Genomic DNA, 19,014 nt, shown 5'->3' with positions numbered 1-19,014 from the left:
GCTAAATACAGAAAATCGGCATCTGGTTCCCTGCAGCATTAACATGCTGCGTTTTCTCGCAGTCAGTACTGATACAACCTAGCCAGTACAGACTCTATTAATGTACTTAAAATGAATGAGCCTATGTCGGCTTCTTAGGTATACAGTCTTTGTCACTGAACAACAGTAAGTCTATGTCATCTATGGGCACATTCACATCATTTTGGCACGCTACCCTGTCCACCCCCCCAGCCTACGTGCTTACTGTGCATGCAATCTCGACACTATTTGGTGAGGTGGGGGGGGGGGGGGGTCTGCAACAGCGAGGTTAAAGCTGGCATAGCCAGCAGTTCCAACCCTTCCTCACTGAGAAGTGCCTGTAATGGGTGTCATGCTCTAAGGTAGTAAAAGTGCATTAGCGGTGTAGTATTGGCGCCGCAGGCACGCAGCGTTTCCTAGTCACTCATCCTGCCATCTTTGAAGAGGTTTCCCATTCTGGCGATGTCCAAATCCTGCAGCGACTGCAGGGCGCCACGCTCCTGTCCCAGCAGGAACCATGCACACCAGTCTAAGAGGACCAGGGGGGAGTAAGGGAGCAAACCTATTAATTATGACGTTAAAGAAAAATTGTGAATGAAAAATAATTTGCATCTGTTCCATTAATTCCCTAATGGTTATCTAAATCTGAGATACTGTCTGCTCTTCTCTTCAGATTTTCCTCCATTTAGTTACGTTTGACAAATGATTGGGTGAAGCAGAAGCAATTTACAAGTACAACTAAATGTGTGATCACCTCCAATAAGTATCTTCTTTTATGGACTTCTTTGATATCTTCATACATGAATATGCTGCATGTTCTCTTCAGCATGCTTGGCCCTTGTCTTGCTCCACTGGGGATGATTGCCTCATACATGCTGTAGGTAAAGCCAAAAAGCAAATCATGAAAATATATCACCCACGCATTACTTCCAGATTACAATTGTGTTTTTGTAAGTGCCATCCGATATTTCTTGTCTTATCAACCACAAACACAGAAACATTGCACAAGGCTCCTCTAAACTTATCTGTCTGTCTATCTCTCTTATCTATCTTTTTTTAAGATGAACTTCTACTTGATTGTCAAGTGTGGAAAGTAACTCATGTCCCAGAAACCAGTGCTCCTGGCATCGCAATACAAAACAGATTCACTAGAATTTTACAAAAGCCTAGAGAGAGCAAAGGGTGGTTTTTATCCATTTTCGTTTTCCCTTGGGGCACTTTGGCATTACAGGAAGGACAGCAGTCACTGTATTGGGAGGCACGGTGCATATGGCTTTGCTTCATATTACAGAGTTGCATGATCCACTGCCTAATATAGATGCAGGCGTACGGCCCGGGCAAGCCATGGGGAATTAAAATATGAAGTGGCACAGCTTGGGAGGGGCATGCTCAATTTACTAGCTACCAGCAGAAATCTACAAGTTTCTACTAATAGGGAGTTTTAGAGTTTATTAAAAAAAAAACGAGGAATAGCAATGACTGAACTGCCAATCGGTAGGCATTTTTGTTGCTCCGGGGACTCGTACTGTTAAGGAATTTTGAAAGCGTGGGACACACTAAAATTAGCAGCAGAGTACAATACAACCAACAGATTTAAGATACAAAACAGACCAAAGCACAGGTAATCACAGACGACTTATATCAGGCATTGTCAATTGGGTGATCAAGTTATATACAATATAAATAGCTTGAATAGAACACTTTAAGAAATTAATGCACTCCTCAAGAAGCCCACAGCCGACCCGAATCAACTGAGCAACGTCCAACCTATCTCCATGCTCCCTCTTCACACAAAGAAATTGAGATGGCCATTATTGACAATGCACAACCCACCTCGAACTTCACCATCTTCTAGACAAAGAATACAATCAGGATTCAGAAAGAACCACAGCAGTGAAATAGCACTCATTGTGGCCACCAATGACATTCAAAACACCGCACTGAGGAAGAGCAGCAGCCCTCATCCTGCTCAACCTCTCCTGGGCCTTCAACACACCCACAGGACCCACATCAGAAGACTTCACGAGATGGGCATACAAGTATCCACAATCAAATGGATCTGTTCCTTCCTCACGGGCCCAAAGGGTCAGACTTCCACCATTCACATCAGATACCAAGAAACTGATATGGGGTGCCCTATAGGGTCTGTCCCACAGTGCACTATTTCCAACATTTATATGACACCACTATCCAACATCATCTGATAACAAGACGCCACTGTCATCTCCTATGCCACTGGCACCCAACTCATCCTCTCCTTGACGGACAAGACAAACACTAGCAAAATCAACTTCACTAACTGCATGACCATGGCAGCAGACTGGATGCGAACCAACTGCCTGAAGCTCAAATCCGACAAGATGGAAGTACTGGTTCTTGGCAACAAGACCGCTTGGGATTCCACCAGATGGACTCTGAAGGTAGGACCAACACCTACAGAAAACGCAAATAATCTAGGGACCATCCTAGATGACAAGCTAAACATGACAGCTCCAATCAACATAGTATGCATCTCCTGTTTCCGCATCCTACGCATGCTGTAAAGATCTTCAAATGGTTGTCTCAGAACACCAGACGGAACCGTTAAACAAGAACTCAGCAGAAGCAGGCTGGACTACGGCAAGACTCCTTACACCGAAATTTCCAAACAACTCCTAACCAGACTACAGACCATTTAGAACGCAGCCACAAGACTCATACTCGACCACCCACAGCACACCATGCCTCGGGAAGCTTCACTGGCTCCCCCATACACAACCACAGCCAATACAAACTTCTCATGCACACATGCAAAGCCCTACACAACACAGGACCAGAATACCTTAACAGTCGCATACAATTTCACCAACCCATCAGACATCTATGCTCTGCATCACTCACACACACTCCCCGCACCCACAAAATCAAAACTGTTGGTCACTCATTCTCCTACATCACACCAAAGACATGGAACTACTTCCCTCAACACATAAGCACTTCCTCCTCACCTCTTGAGTTTTGCAAGAAGCTGAAGACCTGGCTCTTCATAGATCTGCCTTGAGACCACACACCTACACACTTTGCCCACGCGCCTGCATACCCACTCAGGTGATTAGTCCAATATACAAATCAATATAACATAACATAACTAGTCAGACCTGTCTTAACATCATCGAGAAAGGTGATATGAATGTCTTCTGTAATAAGGTTGTCAGGTCAGGACTTATTCAACTGAACATACTTTTTAGCAGTTTTTTCGTAGATTGGTGAACTCATATTTTCCATGCATTGTCTTTGTTTTATATTCACTTTTCATTGTGATTCCCACATGAGCATTTGAACTAGGCTGCAATCTCAAAGAGTCTAGATCTTTGGTTCTTAATCTTTTGACTTCTGTGGACCCACACTTAATCATTACTGGAATCTGGGGACCCAAACTGAATCATTATTGAAACCTGAACACCACCATGGAGTCATTACTTGAAGGCAGGGCCCCGGCCTAATAAGTTTCGATAATTTGAACCTCAAAACAATCCACAAAAACAAGCATTCACAATACAATAGGTCTCGTATTTACTTGAGTTGGAGCTATGGTCATTGTAAATGAATAACTGGCATTTTTTGCCACATTAACTTCTCCAAGAATGCATGCTTACTGGATCACTGTCCCTTTACTGCAGTCTGAGGAGTCAAACAAAACATCCATGATTTTTCACTCGCTTGAGAGCCACCTCACATGATATTAATGATCCTCAGTCAGCCTTGAACTGAAATATTAGTTATAAAATATTGACCACTGTACAGCATAATCAACTGTAACCTCTCCTCGAGGTTAATTTTATAAATACACGCACACACAGCTCAAGTTTCACAGACTCAAACGTGTAGTTCATCTAGTCAGATTTCTGCTTTGTATTTGCAGCTGGTATCACGTTATAAAAATTAAACTACAAGTCTTAGAATGCAAAGCTGAAACAAACTGAATGAGTGAATCACGCATCGAACTAGGGAGCTGGCCAACTGTACGCATACTACTCAAAAGGCTGGTTTTTAGCTTTTATCATGTTATAAAAATACAACTATAAGTTCCAAAATAAATGTGTGCTATGAGGTCAAAAGTATAAGCGGCGCATGCTACTGTTGCCTGCTGTTTAAAAGAAGATTTTGTCAAACAAGAATGGCACTTGAATGTATCTTAGAAGGGAGAAAGCATAACAGTGAAAACAATTACTCACTTTGGAGACAGTGTCTCGATGTCACGGATCTCCCGGCTGGCGGTCATTGTGAAGCCATCAATCACATAGAAATGCTCTTTGCCAAAGAGAAGAAGTCCTTCACTGGTGTCAAGCCCTTGAACTCTAGCACAGCGGTACATATGCTGAATCTGCAAGGAGAATCCAGCAAAGACAACGTAGGTCAGTTTGAAATGAAAGGAAGCAATTTAGAGCTGGGAGTTGTTTGTTTTCCAGTAGAAGCCTCGAAAACAATGAACCACTTGGGAATGGAACACACTTGAGTTGCTGGTATTTTTTTTTTTTTTTTTAACTAAAAAAAATAATTTGCAAAACAAAGTTCAAAAACTCCTTTCAGTTGGGATTTTTAAACCAGCACGTATGATTCATGATGACATAGTAAAGTTAGTTGTACACTACTCATTAGAGAAAACAGTGCTTCTACGCACTCACTCACAGAAGGAAGGGCTTCTTGTCATTTGCAGTTAGGGCTAAGTAAGAAGCCTTTAATAAGATTCTGGGGCAAACTGATCTGTGCGTCTGGCCATGGTATGATCGCCGCTGCAGTGCTAATGGATAAAGTAAGCAAAATTAGCACATTTATGTAACCATCAACAGAGTTTCTCATCATCTACAATATCTAGATGGAATCCTTCCTTTGCTTCATGCCCACTGTTTAATCCTTACAGTACTCTGTGTGGACTAAAACTGAAAATCTAAAAATAAAGCATCACAAAACTTCAAACAGTTTAAATGTTTGTGACTCGGAACACCTTTCATCTAAAGTGGCATAACCACCCCTGCCCTAAATGCTCTACCCTGGCATCTAACAGGTATGTGTGTTCAATTAAAAAACACAAATCTGCTTCACAAGGTGTTGCATGGATGCTTATTTGTTTATTTAACTGAACTGATCAGGTCATACATTTCAGTCAAGGATCTCAGGCCAGATGCATAGAAATCTCTAGCTACTTGACCATGCAGAGACAGAGGATTAGGTGATCAGTCCCTGCACATTCCTTGGATAGCACTCCAAGCACAACTGTGTTTTGAGGAGCGGGTCTTAAACATTTCCAGAGGATATGAAGACAGAGCTCTCTCATTATGACCTGCAGGATATTTGCATCTCTCATTTTTATATTCAGTGCATTAGGCACACATTTAAACGACGAGGCTTGCTCCATTACTCTCACTGCCTCATGTAAAGGTCACAATGTTCAGGCTCCAGTCAGGTGTGTGAACCCCATCCTAGAAAAAAATACATATTAAAGATGCCCTGAAAACCACAGGATGAAGTTTCTTAGCTATCGTCCCACCAATCTCCAAAATCCCAAATCTGCCAAAACATTGATATAGAAATGAGGTTGCACAGCTGCTATCACCTGCTTATTGTTGTTGGCACCTTGTGATGTGAAATCGACCCTCACCTGATAGTGACATCATTACTGAAAGAGGAGCAATTTAATAATACCAGATATAGCCCTGGGTTAGACTTACAGATCCAAGCAATTTAGGAGGGAGAAGGAGGGCAGGAACAATGCTTATAGTATTTACTGGCTTCACTGTTTATAAAACTATTCGTAACTGAGTAAGCCAGAACTATCAGGTTTCCTTCCCTCCTATCACTTGCCTTCAGGAGCAAATTAACTGCATGCTCAGAGAAAATCCAAATGAGTTCCATGCCAGAATTTAATTAATGCACTCTGAGGAATCGGAATGGCAGCGCAGAGAATTAAGGCAATGATTGACAAGTAAAACTTAGATGTGCAAAACAGATGTACAATACTTTCCCCAGATTCCTCATCTTTTGGGAACAGACCCATAGAAAGTGCCCCTTTCTGACATGATCACCCCCACTTTTTGCCTGGCAAATTATGCAATTTTGACAAAGTGCAGTGGGATCCTGCTAACCAGGTCCCCAGTGCCAGATCTCTTACCCTAAAACTGTGCAATTGTTCCCTAATTGGCAATACCTTTGGGATCCCTGTAAGTCCCTAGTAAATGGTATCCCTGGTACCGAGGACATAGGCACCAAAGAGGACCCCAAAAGAGTTGCAGCATGTATTGTGCCACCCTCAGGGACTCCTCACCTAGCACATGCAGACTGCCATTGCAGGCTGTTTGCCTTGGTGCAGCTAAAAGTGAAAACCCAACATGGCACACAGCCTGTGTGCCCTGTCCCCTAACACTGCATGCAATATGTCAGTCATCCTTACAGCCCTATGGCAGGGTAGAGCTGACGTGCCCCTGCTATGTCATAGTAAGTGAACAGGAAGGCCATTTTAAGTACATGTGCAGGACACTGGTCAATACGAGTTTCCCAGCTACATGATGGCTTAACTGAAAATAGGGAAGTTTGGTACTAAACATCTTGTATTAATAAAACCCCCCTGATGCCAGTGAAGGACAAATTAACGCATGCACCCAGAGGGCACTTTAGAAGTCCCCCCCTGAAAACCTACCAACTACCAGTGTGCGGGCGGACCAGTTTTAGCTAGCCTGCCACTACCAGACATGATTCTGAACCCCAAGGGAGAGAGCCTTTGCTTTCAGGCAGTCATAAACTAAGCCTGCTCTGGGCTAGGTGTTCACACACCTAGCCCAACAGGATTATTTGCAAATCTGCAATCCAAGACAGGGGGCTTCAAAGCAGCCCACCACCCTTAGTATGCAGATATTGCTTCGCTCATAGAAGAGATGTTGACCTCTCTGCCCAAGGGCCCATTTGGCACCCCAACAGATGGTAAATTTAGTATTCAGAGAGGTGTGTCCATCCCTCAGGTCAGGGCCAGCCCCACCCGTAAGGTGAGCTGCCTGAAGTGGACACCACATTTAGAAATATGCCATCTTGGTGTTGGCAGTGTTAGGAACTCTGGGACAGGGTTATGCCCATTTTCACAGGCAATGATCATGCAGGGGCATAGTAACCCTAGGGGTAGGTAGCCCATTGGCTACTACCCTACACCCACATAATGCCCCTAAATTCAGTATTAATGGTAGCCCCTGGCACCAGGAAAGCAGATTTGCACTGACCTACAAAGAAGGACACTCAAGAGCCACAAAAGCAGGGACTGAGGAAGAAGCACCTAACTTGGCCTCAGTCCTGCCGGCATGTCTCCTGTTCTCGCCAAAGTCAACTCATCCTGCAGCCTGCTATGCCTCCAATAGCCTGGGAGGACTGCCTGCCTTCAATAAAGACCCAGGAACGTTCGTGGAGCAGCAGAGCTGCTTCCCTGCATCTTGCAGGCACCCAAGAGATCTGAGAGGTACCCAAAAACACAAAACCAGAAAGCACCGCTGCACCCGTGCAACCTAGCCTGAGTCGGAGTGGGCCAACTTTGCCAATGTGGCACCCTTCCAGAGACAAAGCCCACCGTGGACTTGCCCATTGTGGACTCTCCAACGCCACCTGCAGCCTCTGCCTGCAGGCCCTCTCAACCGCTAGCGCTCTTGGTGGAGAAAAACAACCTGTCGCCCGTACAGAAGAGGACCTAAGGTGCCCTCACGTTCCAGAGCACCTCAAACTTGAACTAACCTGTTGGTTCTCCTCGACTGGACTCCCTGTTGACTTTTCAAAACTGTTAAGATTTTTCTTGCAAAACGTACTTACCTAATAGCATTGATTCTGGTGCCTAAACATATATAAGGATACATGTTAATTTTGTAAATTTGTGTTTATCTCCTTATTGCGTTGTGTTGTCCCCAAGCATCTCATGACTTGAACCCACCTGTTGGTTCTCCTCGACTGACTTACTGTCTAAACTCCAGCCTCGTTTTAACTGGAGCGATCATCATTGACTAACATCGGCCCCTGACACTGTACTACACCTCGGCACCTGGCTGCCCCAGTGTCGCCCGGTGCGAGTTGCTGGTGTGTTTCTGACCCTTGCTCAATACTACTAGTCCAGGAGACTGGCCCTGTAAGTAGCTTTACTATACCTGTTTGCTGAAACCAGTGTAAATAGTATGTATATATTTTAAGATAAAATCGTTATTATATCTATTTGTACAAAAACAACACACATCTAGAGACATACATATAATGAAATTATAAATGTTTACATACAGGGATATGCGGTCAATTGCTGTTTGAGTATGGTGGTTATGTAGTAAAGGAGTCAACTCTTGAGTAGTCTTCTGAAGATAAAATAGCTATCCATGGATCTTATATTTGGGGGTAATGAATTCCATTTTTTTGGCTGCTTGAACAAAAGAAAGAACTCCTATAGTCTTTTTCCTGTATTGTGGTGTTTTGAGGTGGGATGCCAATCTTGAGCAGAGGTTTCTTAGTTTAATGTATTTTGTGAATTTATTCCTGATGAAAAGTGGTCTTGATCCATCTATTGCTTTGTGGGTGATACAAAGCAGCTTTAAGGGGGATCTTCTGGCAACCAGTAACCAATGTAGGGCCCTCAAGGCAGGGGAAATGTGGGCTTTTGGCTCTATATATGTGGGAATAGTCTGGCAGCTGAGATCTGAATGTGTGTAGTTTTTTCAAAGTAGGCAGAGATTATCCATGGAGGAGACCATTGGCTTAATCCATTTTAGATAATACAAGAGAGATCGTAGCCTTCACCGTATGTGGAAATCCGAAAAGGGAAGGAAATGCGTTGCAGAGTTTTTATGGTGATGAAGCTGGATCTTGCTAATTGCTCGACTTGAGCATTCATTGTTAACTTGGAGTGCATGGTAATTCCAAGGTTTCTAAAAATCTTAGATATTTTAGGAGGTGGTCCCAGATCATCAGGCCAGGCGCAGAGTGGGTCATAATTTTTCCAATCACCACATGTGAATATTTCTGTTTTGGAAACATTCAGTTTGAAATGGCTACATGTCATCCACTAATCAACGGGTCTGATGCAATTGAATGTTTGTGAGATTCCAATGTCTTTGGGTATTCCAGTTTACAGAGTATTGGTGTTTCATCTGCACAGTTGTATCATGCGAGATGAAATGTACTGATCATTGATGGTAATGACATCATGTAGATGTTGAAAAGCATGGGTGAGATGATTGAGCTTTGAGGGACCCCTGCTTTTGTGAAGTAGGGTTTGGACAAGAAAATGGGAGTATGGATGACACTTGTTCTGTTTTGAAGGTAGGTTGTGATCCAGTCGAGAGCAGTCCCCTCTATGACGGCTTCGCAGAGTCTTTGTATTAGGGTGTCATGGTCAACTGTGTCAAAGGCCGCTGAGAGGTCCAGGAGAAGGAGTGCAGCAACTCCATTGTGGTCTATTGAGTTTTTAAGATCATCCCAGGTGCGGATGAGGGCAGAATCGGTGCCTCTTCCTGGGGGAAATCCATACTGGTATCTTGAAGTATTGAAAATGGGCGGGTGCTGCATGTGCGGGTGGGGGTGATTAATGTAAAAAAAAAAAACCACACAAAAAAACGCTCCTGTGCCACCGCCTTCACGACTGCTCTGCTCCTCTCCTCAGCTGTCAGCCTGCAGGTACAGGCTCCCAGCGTGCCCTGCGGGCCAATCCAGACACTGCTAAGGAAGACTGGGAGCCTGTGCAGGCTGGAGAGACCCTACTGCATATGTGTTTGGCTGGGTCGAGACGGCGGGCCAAACATACATGCGCAGTGAGGGGCGGGGGGTGGGGAGCTGTGCACGTCACAGTCTGTGGCCCCGCCCCTTTTACCAAAAAAACAATAAACATAGTTTATTTTTGTTTTTTGGTAAAAGGTTTGCAGCTGTTGCTGCATAGGGGAGCAGGGGTGACGCTCCTCCGCCCTAATGAAGGAGCCCCCCCTGATGGTGTGGCAGCAGAGGTAGATAAAAGAATGTTCCTGAAAATGTGTGATGGACAAGGGTCAGAAGGGTAGGCGGAAGGCCTGCTTGCTTTGGCCAGATCCATAAATTTACTTTGTGATATTTGTTTGAAGGAGAGCAGAGGCTGGGTTGGCATACTCTTGGAGGGGATTTTTAGAAATGGGTTGGTGCTGGTGGTTTTCCTTTGTTTTAACTAGGAGTCCAATGTGTCTGCCTTGTTTGTGTAATGATTTTCCAGTTTGTCTGTGAATTCTTGAGAAGTGGGATAACGTCCTTTTCTGCAATTAGGTTTTCAAAATTCACTGAGAATTTTACAAAATTCTCTTTTTGCAGATATGACATTTTAAATTCTGTCTGAATAGTACCTTTTTTTTTTTTAAGCTTTTTTGATTGATGATTAGTATATTTTGTTAAGTTTGTGTAGGTGGTGTTTGCCTTGAATGTTATTTGTTTTGAGCCAGGTTCGTTGCAGCCTTCTGATTAGCTTTTTATGTTCTCTGTTACTCCAAGATGAAAGTTTTCTTTTGTACTGTTTTGTTTTTCTGAATAGTATTACAATATCAAAAGCTTCCTGTAGCCCCTTGTAAAGCTTAACACAATTTATTGTGCTCAGATCTGTGTTGGCTGTTAGTGTGTTTCTAAGTATTCAAAATTGAGTTTGTTCCATGGTCAATAGGTGGATGTATGTAAGGTGGTCTTGAGTGTGTTGATTTGTTGTGTTTTATGTTAAAAGGTTACAAAACTGTGGTCTGACCATGTGACTGGTCAGATGCTTTGAACAGTAACTGGTTCTGAGTTTGCAAAAATGACATCTAGGTTGTGTCCAGCAATGTGTGTGGGATTGTGTACAATCTGATGTAGGTTCAATGTGACTAAGCCAGTGATGATAGCTTTTGGATGAGGCCTATTGGGTTTGTCAAAACAAATATTTAGGTCCACAAGAATGCAAAGGTTGGAGTATGGAGTTATAAGGTTTGAAACTGTGTCTAGAAATGTGTCTGGGAATGGTTAATTGCTGGGTGGTGGTATGTGAAGGAGGAGGAAGTTGGTATGGGGTTGCAACTCGTGATGAGGGTGTCACAACATTGTATAGAGAGGTCTGTTTTGCTGAGATTTATTGCTTGTTTGAATATAACCGCTAGTCCATCTCCTCTTATGCCTATACGGTTTTGTGTGATGGTTTGATAGCCTGGAGGAACGGCTTCATGCAGCACTGGGGCCATGTCATCTCCCAACCATGATACAGTTATGAAGAGTAAGTCAGGTTGTGTGTCAGCGAGTAGGTTGTAGATGTGGTCAGTTTCTATCAATTTTTCCCAAACCTTCGAAGTAGCAGATGGACTGGCACTGACATTAAGTAGTGCACCACCAAATTTAATTTTGGGATCTTATTAACTTTCCACATAGAACACCCATCAAATATGGAGGCATGCATGTTCATGATGAATCTGAAGGTAGATAAGAGTATCCACCAGAAAGATTGTTACCGCAGGTAAACAACCTTTTATTTGGATGGATGTTTCTTTCTTCAGATTCTTTACCTGTAAAAAAGCTTCAAAAGTAGTATCCTTCCATGGAGAAGGGTCGATTGGTAGTTAAATGAGGAAAGCCTGCAACACAGATCTGGCAAAGTGGCCATCTCTGTGCACCTCAGAATCGAAGCACTAATTATTGGAGAAAGTGTGCTGGGATGTCAACATACCTGCTTTGCAGATCTTTGCAAGCGGTGCTTCTATCACAAGGGCAGAAGTAGTTGATTTATCTTTCCTTTTTGGACAAAACACATTAGATCTTAATGTGGAGGATGATCCATCGGGACAGTCTGCTCTGAACTGTACTTGCTTTCCTGGCACCACAGAAGCCAATTAAGAGCTGGTCGACCTGTTGTATATCCTTGGGTTGATTGATGAGGTAACTGACCACCCGTTGAGACTCCAACGTATGCAACCACTCCTCTTTGGTGGGATGTGGTAGAGGATAGAAAGTCGAAAGACTATTTTTAACCTAAGTGGGAGGTGTTTTACCAACTTAGGAAGGAAAGCCGCCCTGGTTCGCAACACCAATCTGTTAGAGAAAGAGGAGATGAGAACTCTAGGCCTGTAACTTAGTGGTCATTAAAGTTAACGTTCTTAACTGGCAACTACAAAGGAGCTCAAGTGGAGTCCCCATCAGAAAACTTAACACAAGGTTAAGGTCCCATTGGGAAACAACAAAGGAAGTAAGTGGATACAGATTGTTCAACAATATCAATATAAACACATTACAATAGGAGATTTAAACAGGGAAGGCTTGCTTGCGAGACAGAGGAACGGCAACACTGCAGTCAAATACTCTGGTGGCAGCTGAAAGGAGTTCAGATGTCCCAACTCAATGTAAGATTGAAGGTAGAGGCCTCTGATCTTGGAGTGCAGCACCATTCCCCCCTGACTGGAAGAGAAGCTCCAGTCCGAACAGTACTTTGAGCAGGGTACATCGGGAGAAGCACTGTATACCACACACTCCATCGGCAATCCAGGGCAATAAAGAATGACTTGTGCCTGGTTGTCTTAGATCTTCCACAGCACCCAGGAATCAGGAGCATGGGGTGAAATGCATAATGCAGCTGAAAGTTCCACCTTAACTGAAACGTGTGCCCCAAGGCTCGCTTCAATGGCTACCGGAGGGCACAGAAATGCTGGCAATGAGCATCTTCTGAGGAGACAAACTACTCTACTTATGGAGTACCCCACTGTGCAAAGATATCCTGGACTATCTCTGGCAGAAGACTAGTGTTTGGCAAGCTAACGCTGTCTCAAGATATCAGCCCTGACATTTGGAGACTCTAGCAGGTGAATGGCTGTTAACCACATTCCTTGATGGTGCATCCAAGACCACAGTCTCAAAGCTACCAGGCAAAGGAGGTGAGACTCTACTCACCCTTGCTTGTTCACATACCACATTGCTGTTGTGTTGTCCATCAAAATATGGACAGATTGACCTTGGATGGAGGAGAGGAAGACCTTGGGCGTCAGACAAATTGCCCACAGTTCCAGCAGGCTGATGAGAAACCCCTGCTCTTCTGGGGGTCAAAGGACCCTGATCTCCAAATGGGCCCTCACTAGAACGGGTGGAGGCATCTGTCACTACTGTGGTGATGATCAGAGGTGGTTGAAGGCAATCCAACGGTGCAGGTTTGCCTTGTTCCCCCATCAAACCACACTTGCTGCAGCGCTTGGGGAGATTACAATAGAGTCCAACATGTCTCTCCCGTACTGGGGCCAAAACCGTCAAAGGGACCACTGCAGGGCTCTCATATGCCAGAGTGCATGTGTGTCTAGGAGCATGCGGGAAGCTAGCAGACCTAACAGATGTAGGACCTTCAAGATGAACTCTTGTGCCTCGCTGGACGGATTCCCTTGATGTCTGCAATCCTCAGAGATGGAGGAAAGGAACGTAATAAGATGTTTCCAGAACTAACCCTATGAACTGGAGGCAATGTGAGGGCCTCAGGTGAGATTTGGACTCACTGATTGAAAAGACCAAGCCGTAAAGCAAGAGACTGTTGACTACAGGTAACGCAACACAGTCTCTGGTGACCTGGCTTGGATCAGCCTGTTGCCAAGGTACCGGAATATTGAGATGCCTGACTTTGTTGACACATAGAGGGTACCCAAAAATGGTAAGGAAGGGGATAAAGAGGGCATGTTTCACACCTAGAGAACGCTTACTATCCCTAAAGAAAAATCACATGAAACACCACTAATGTGCATTTTGACTTCTTGACCAGTAGACAACAATATGAAGAGAATCATTAATTTCAATTTGAAATTAACTAAAGCATTTCAGGTTTCTAGACATTTGTTTGCATTCAAAAACAACAAAAACGTATGCCAGCATTTGGTTAGAGGTACTCATGGGAGTGGGGAACCTATGCTTACACAAATGTTAGGACTTCCCCCTGTATCAGGACATTACAAGTGCACAAAATGTTTAGCCTGTAATTTTACAAAGAACAGCAAAGAGGTGAAGATGAGTAGACATATATATGGCATTAAAATGTTTACTCTAATTGTGATACCAGAAATGTGGTACACTGTGTGAAATGCCTGTGTAACAAGACATACATAGGCCAGACAACCCAGCCAGTGAAAAATAGGATTCTACAACACAGATCTTGCATAAAATGTAAAACACAAGGGGCTCTTTTGGTACAGCACTACATTGAGGCAGGACATAATGAAAATTGTATAGAATGGACTGTACTATATGTGACATTCAAGGCAGTACATAAACTACAGATAGAGAACAATCTCCTGAGAATACAACATTCCAGGAATTGAATGATCATGAGGAGATCTGAGCTTTTTTACACATATGTAAATTACATGTCAAAGCACTGCATATAGCTAAGTTGATTTTATTTTCCTTGCGCATTAAATGATATTTTGAGATGCGGAATCAGTTATGCAAAAAAGGATATTGTTAATGGGTAATACATTGAAGAGACTATGCATATTATTACTCATGATACTGAGTGAAGGGTGTTTGATCCAGTCCAACATGTGCCGAGAGATATACATCTATTGTGAACAATGGAAGCACAGAGAGGGGGCTGTCTCAAATTGGGTTGGGTCTGGCTGGAGGATTTCTATATTGACAGATACACATGATAGAGATTTTCTATGGTTACATCGGAGTTGAAGAAGGGGTTTCCAAAAATGACCATAGATCAGACATTTGGAAATTAATGCCCATAAAGAGAGTACAACCTAAGATAGCAGCGATAGATGGCCTTTAGAACAAAGCAGAATAGCGCATGGTATGAAGCCCTGTGACTTCCGGCCAGCGATACAGGAAGTAGCGTGAGGGCTCGGAAAGTATTGAATACATCGGAGCTTATCAGCGATGGCACAATTAGAGGAGATACCAGCAGAACAGAGATTGGATTATAGATAGATTCGGTTCAACCCAGAACTTTCTAGTCATAAGTAAGTGCCTGAGATGAAGAAGGTGGGGCGATGAATTCCGTTTGCCACCGCCCCCACTTAACTGAGTTTTCTGTGTGATATACATTTGGTGTTTTACAGAGTGGGTCAATATTTTAGGTAATAACAGACACCCGGATGGTGAGAGGCATATGCCCCCTGCTCGCATGGATTTGCTTCCATGTTTTGTGTTGGTAAGGTAGATGTTTTTTGAGCAATGGTCAGTTGAGGCTTTGTTTTATCCCTCCCTCACGCAGCTTAATGGTGGCATAGGCTCTTGATTTTACACAAACCTTTTTTGGTTTCTCTAGGGCGCATTATGGACTGGACTCACACCATATATTTAGTTTGGGGATTACTGATATGCATAAGAGTTGACACACAGTGTGTTCTTTTTGCTCTGTTGCATGTACAAGGTTTTAGAGATGTACTTGTTTTCAAATTGATTTTTTAAGACACCTATTCTTGATTGTGTAAGCACATGGCCGCAGTGAAAACCTGATTGACAATTCTTTTGATTAGATTTTTTATGTTGATATATATGTTTGTTTGTATAGATGTTTGTGAATTAAGGGATACACGCACCTCATATCAATACTCACAGGGCCAAAAAGTGTTGACACCTTCTTGATTGCAAGGAGTCCACATCGGGAAGTTAAGACATTGCAAAAAAAAAAATTATAAGACCAGCAGCCACAATCTACAGTGTGTGAGAGAGATAATTGGGACATACCGCGACAGCGCCTTGCAAAATACGGACTACGTTACAGATGGACCAAACAAGCTGGACTGTACATATTTGACTGAGTTCACAATATAAGGTACTGTATGTAAAAGAATAGGATTTTAATATATGGTTTGGTTAATAGTACATGCTGAAAATAACTTCGGTATGAATCTTTTTTCATACAGTGTCTAGGATTACTTTTGTAAATATCATTAAAAAAGAAAAAAAGATAATATAAAATTGGTCCAATAATAATTCAGATATTATTGGTAAAAAGATTGACACACTATCCCTCTGTAGTCAGCATTACAGTTAACATATAGTTAGTTACCCAAGACTTCAGAGGGTGAGGTTGGGTGGCCCCTTTTGTTTACAGACGTTCTGTTTTGTGCAGGAATCATTGCCATCACCTTAGTGAAGACTTCAGGTGCTGATATTTACCCAAAAGGGACCCACCACAAAGCACAAGTACTTCCGATGGGACTGCATGACTGGAATGTGGAAGTAAATATCCTGCAGCTCGAGTGACACCACCCAGTCTCCAGCCTCCTACACCAGTAGCACATAAGCCAGGGACAGCATCTTGAACTTGAGCTCTGAGGACCAGGATTGGTTGAGGACGCCGTCCTTTTTTGGAACAAAGAAATAACGGAAGGAACATCCCAGTCCTAATTTCTGCTCTGGCACTAACTCCACATCTCCTTTTTGCAAGTGTCTTGTTCCAGGAGTAAAAAGTGATCTGGTGTAGTGGAGGAAGATGGGTGGCGAGCCTATAGGAAGGGAAGCATATAACCTCTTTCTATGATCTGAAGAACCCACTGGTCTGAAGTAATGGTACTCCAGACGGGAGGACACCAGGCCTTCCCACAGGCTCCACATGGGTTTAGGGAAGCAAACAAGACTTGTTTTCCAGGTTTAGCAGGGTAGGAGAGGAGAAAGAGGCTACCTGGAGAGCTGCCGGACCCTTGCATCTGGCTCTATTATATTGTCTAACCAGTGGGTTAGATGGTTGCTGGGTCTGAGGTTGAAAGGCCATGCTGGCCAAAGAGAATGGCCTCTAAGTGAATGGATCCTCTACCTACAGGGACAGCCGGAAAGGTGCTGGCTGACTGTCTACAGGAGCAGAAGGCTTAATTCACCAGACTCTGAGGTGATGGTTGCGGAGACAGGAATGGTGGATCATCCGAGGCACAATGGTATCTTCTTGCTACCAGCTTGTCAACCACCATGGCGGAAGTAGTCTTCTCCCAAGCTACCATAACTTGATCCAACAAGGCTTCATTAAAGGGTAACAGAGGCTCTGCAGATGGTGCTTCTGAAGGAGGACTTCAGTAAGGAGTTTTGCCTTTATTTCCTAGGCTGGGAGCTGCAGATTCAGGTGCGCCTTCGCAACTGAATTGAAGGACAACACACGTTTCTGAACACTGAAAATGTTCCAACCCTACCTTCACTGCAGGTAATGCCTGTGGTACTGCAGGACAGAGATGTTAAAATAGTCATCCTGCAGTTACATCACTAGGGCAGATAGAACTTGTGCCAATGTGTACATCCTATATTTGTTCTGTTTTAGGAATAAATTGAGAGGCCGAAGGTCCGAAATATGACAGAAGCCTCCTTCCTTCTTTGGCACCACCAAATAACTGGAGTAAATCCAGTCCATATTTCTGATGCCAGAACCCTTTTTATGGCTCCTTTGTTCACAAGAGCCGCAATCTCCACCGGAAAAATAGACAAATGGTTATCTGATAGGCAATCTCATTTAGGTGAAATGTGCAGCAGGTCTGAAAGGAATGACAGGGCATACTGTTGCTTGAAGCACCCACCTGTCGGATGTTGCGCGCTGACACCCATGTAAGTAATACTTTATCCTGCTTCCAAAAGAAAGACAAGCTAAAGTGGTATGGTGGAAGTAGCGGGGAGTTGGGTGAATAAGCAGTGCATTGCCCTTGAAGGTCTGGACATTGTCGGCCAAATCCCTGGGCCGACCTCAAAAGAACTTGCAGCTTGTTGCAATGGAGCTGGGTCCCAACATGGTCTTTGCACCAAGCTCCTACCAGAGCCTTGAATAGGGTGAAACAGTTGTAGAAAGTGATACACAGGCGCAGAAAGAATGAGTGAGCACACTGTGTCACTGCGTTCCTTGAAGCACTCCAGGGCAAAGTTTTCTTTATCTCTGTAGGAAAGGATAGACCCAAATAGCATATCCATTAGTAACAACTGAACATCACTTAAGAAGCTCATGGATCTTAACCACATTTGGTTGCGAAGCGCCATGCTGGCACCAACTGGCCTGCCCAAGGAGTTGATGGAACATTCACCAGAGTCAAGAAGTGCAGATGGCTTGGGGACCAACCAAGCCATTGACTGTAGTCCACCTAGAAGCCTTCTCAGATCCTTGGTCACCAAAGGCACACCAGGGGTACCTGATAGTGTGCCAATGATGCACAACACTGTTTCCGCAAGGGATTCAATTGGTTATGCCATCTCCCATGAACCTGGAAATTCGGGTTGCATTAGTAAAGGCTGTGAAACTGGTTTCTCAATAGGGGACCAGAACCGAGATTAGGATGCACCTTGACATCCAAAACAAAGAAGAGTCACACTTTGACTTCTGATGTTTCCTTTCTAATTAGGACTTACCTGACGACTTGGTATGTGAAGAGGACATTTCACAGCAACGGATCCGAGAATGGGAATGGGTCTCCCAATTCCACTAGGACTAGCAACTGCGCACCTTTTGGCAATTACAGCGACATAGAGCTTGGTTTTCCAGTCCTTGATAGCCTTGGGATTTATCTGGGCACTGTCCCCACAAGACCTGCAGGCATGTGAAGACCACAGACTCCATATGTAGGTACCTGTCACAGTTGTCTGTTTGTGAAAGTTCCTACAAAGTTTAAACCCTGCCACGTTTAGAAGTGGTTTGATCCCCTGCACTTTGAAGAGACAATTTAGACAAAAAAGTTGTCAACAACACAATTAAAAGTTGCGTGAGTGAGATCCAGAAGGCACAGAAAGAAAGGCACTGACATCAGCACGCAAGAATTGCGTATACATATGTGTCTCTGGTGACATTTCGGGATGGGACAAATCTGAGTTAGAGACACATGACGCCATCCAACAGCGTGTGGCAGGAGTGCTGAAAAAATCTCCAGATTACGTCTTGAGGCTGGGGAAATTCACAAGTTGATGAATCGTCAGTTACAAGTATCCATCAGAAAAGCATTTTATGCATGGACATATCCAGCTCCCAATTAAACTGATCTAGATTAGTCGAATTTTTAAAATGCTCCAACAATAGAAGTAAACCTGCTAGCT

The 19,014-nt window shown here is 43.7% G+C and overlaps 1 protein-coding gene across 3 annotated transcripts in view; it reads right to left on the bottom strand.

Moving 5' to 3' along the window:
* The window catches only part of WDFY3 (WD repeat and FYVE domain containing 3), a 1,200,521-nt gene that overhangs the window by 259,602 nt on the left and 921,905 nt on the right, over window positions 1–19,014 (bottom strand). For all 3 annotated transcript variants that reach the window (XM_069236246.1, XM_069236255.1, XM_069236264.1), the window contains 2 exons: window positions 4,233–4,381; window positions 773–893 (listed from right to left, as the gene is read on the bottom strand). In XM_069236246.1, the coding sequence (XP_069092347.1) occupies window positions 773–893; window positions 4,233–4,381 (270 nt within the window). The remainder of the gene's footprint in view (window positions 1–772; window positions 894–4,232; window positions 4,382–19,014) is intronic.

Source organism: Pleurodeles waltl, chromosome 1_2 (assembly GCF_031143425.1).
Source record: "Pleurodeles waltl isolate 20211129_DDA chromosome 1_2, aPleWal1.hap1.20221129, whole genome shotgun sequence".
NCBI lineage: Eukaryota > Metazoa > Chordata > Amphibia > Caudata > Salamandridae > Pleurodeles > Pleurodeles waltl.
Note: the sequence above shows the minus strand (reverse complement) of the source record. Positions and strands in the feature narration are given on the sequence as shown.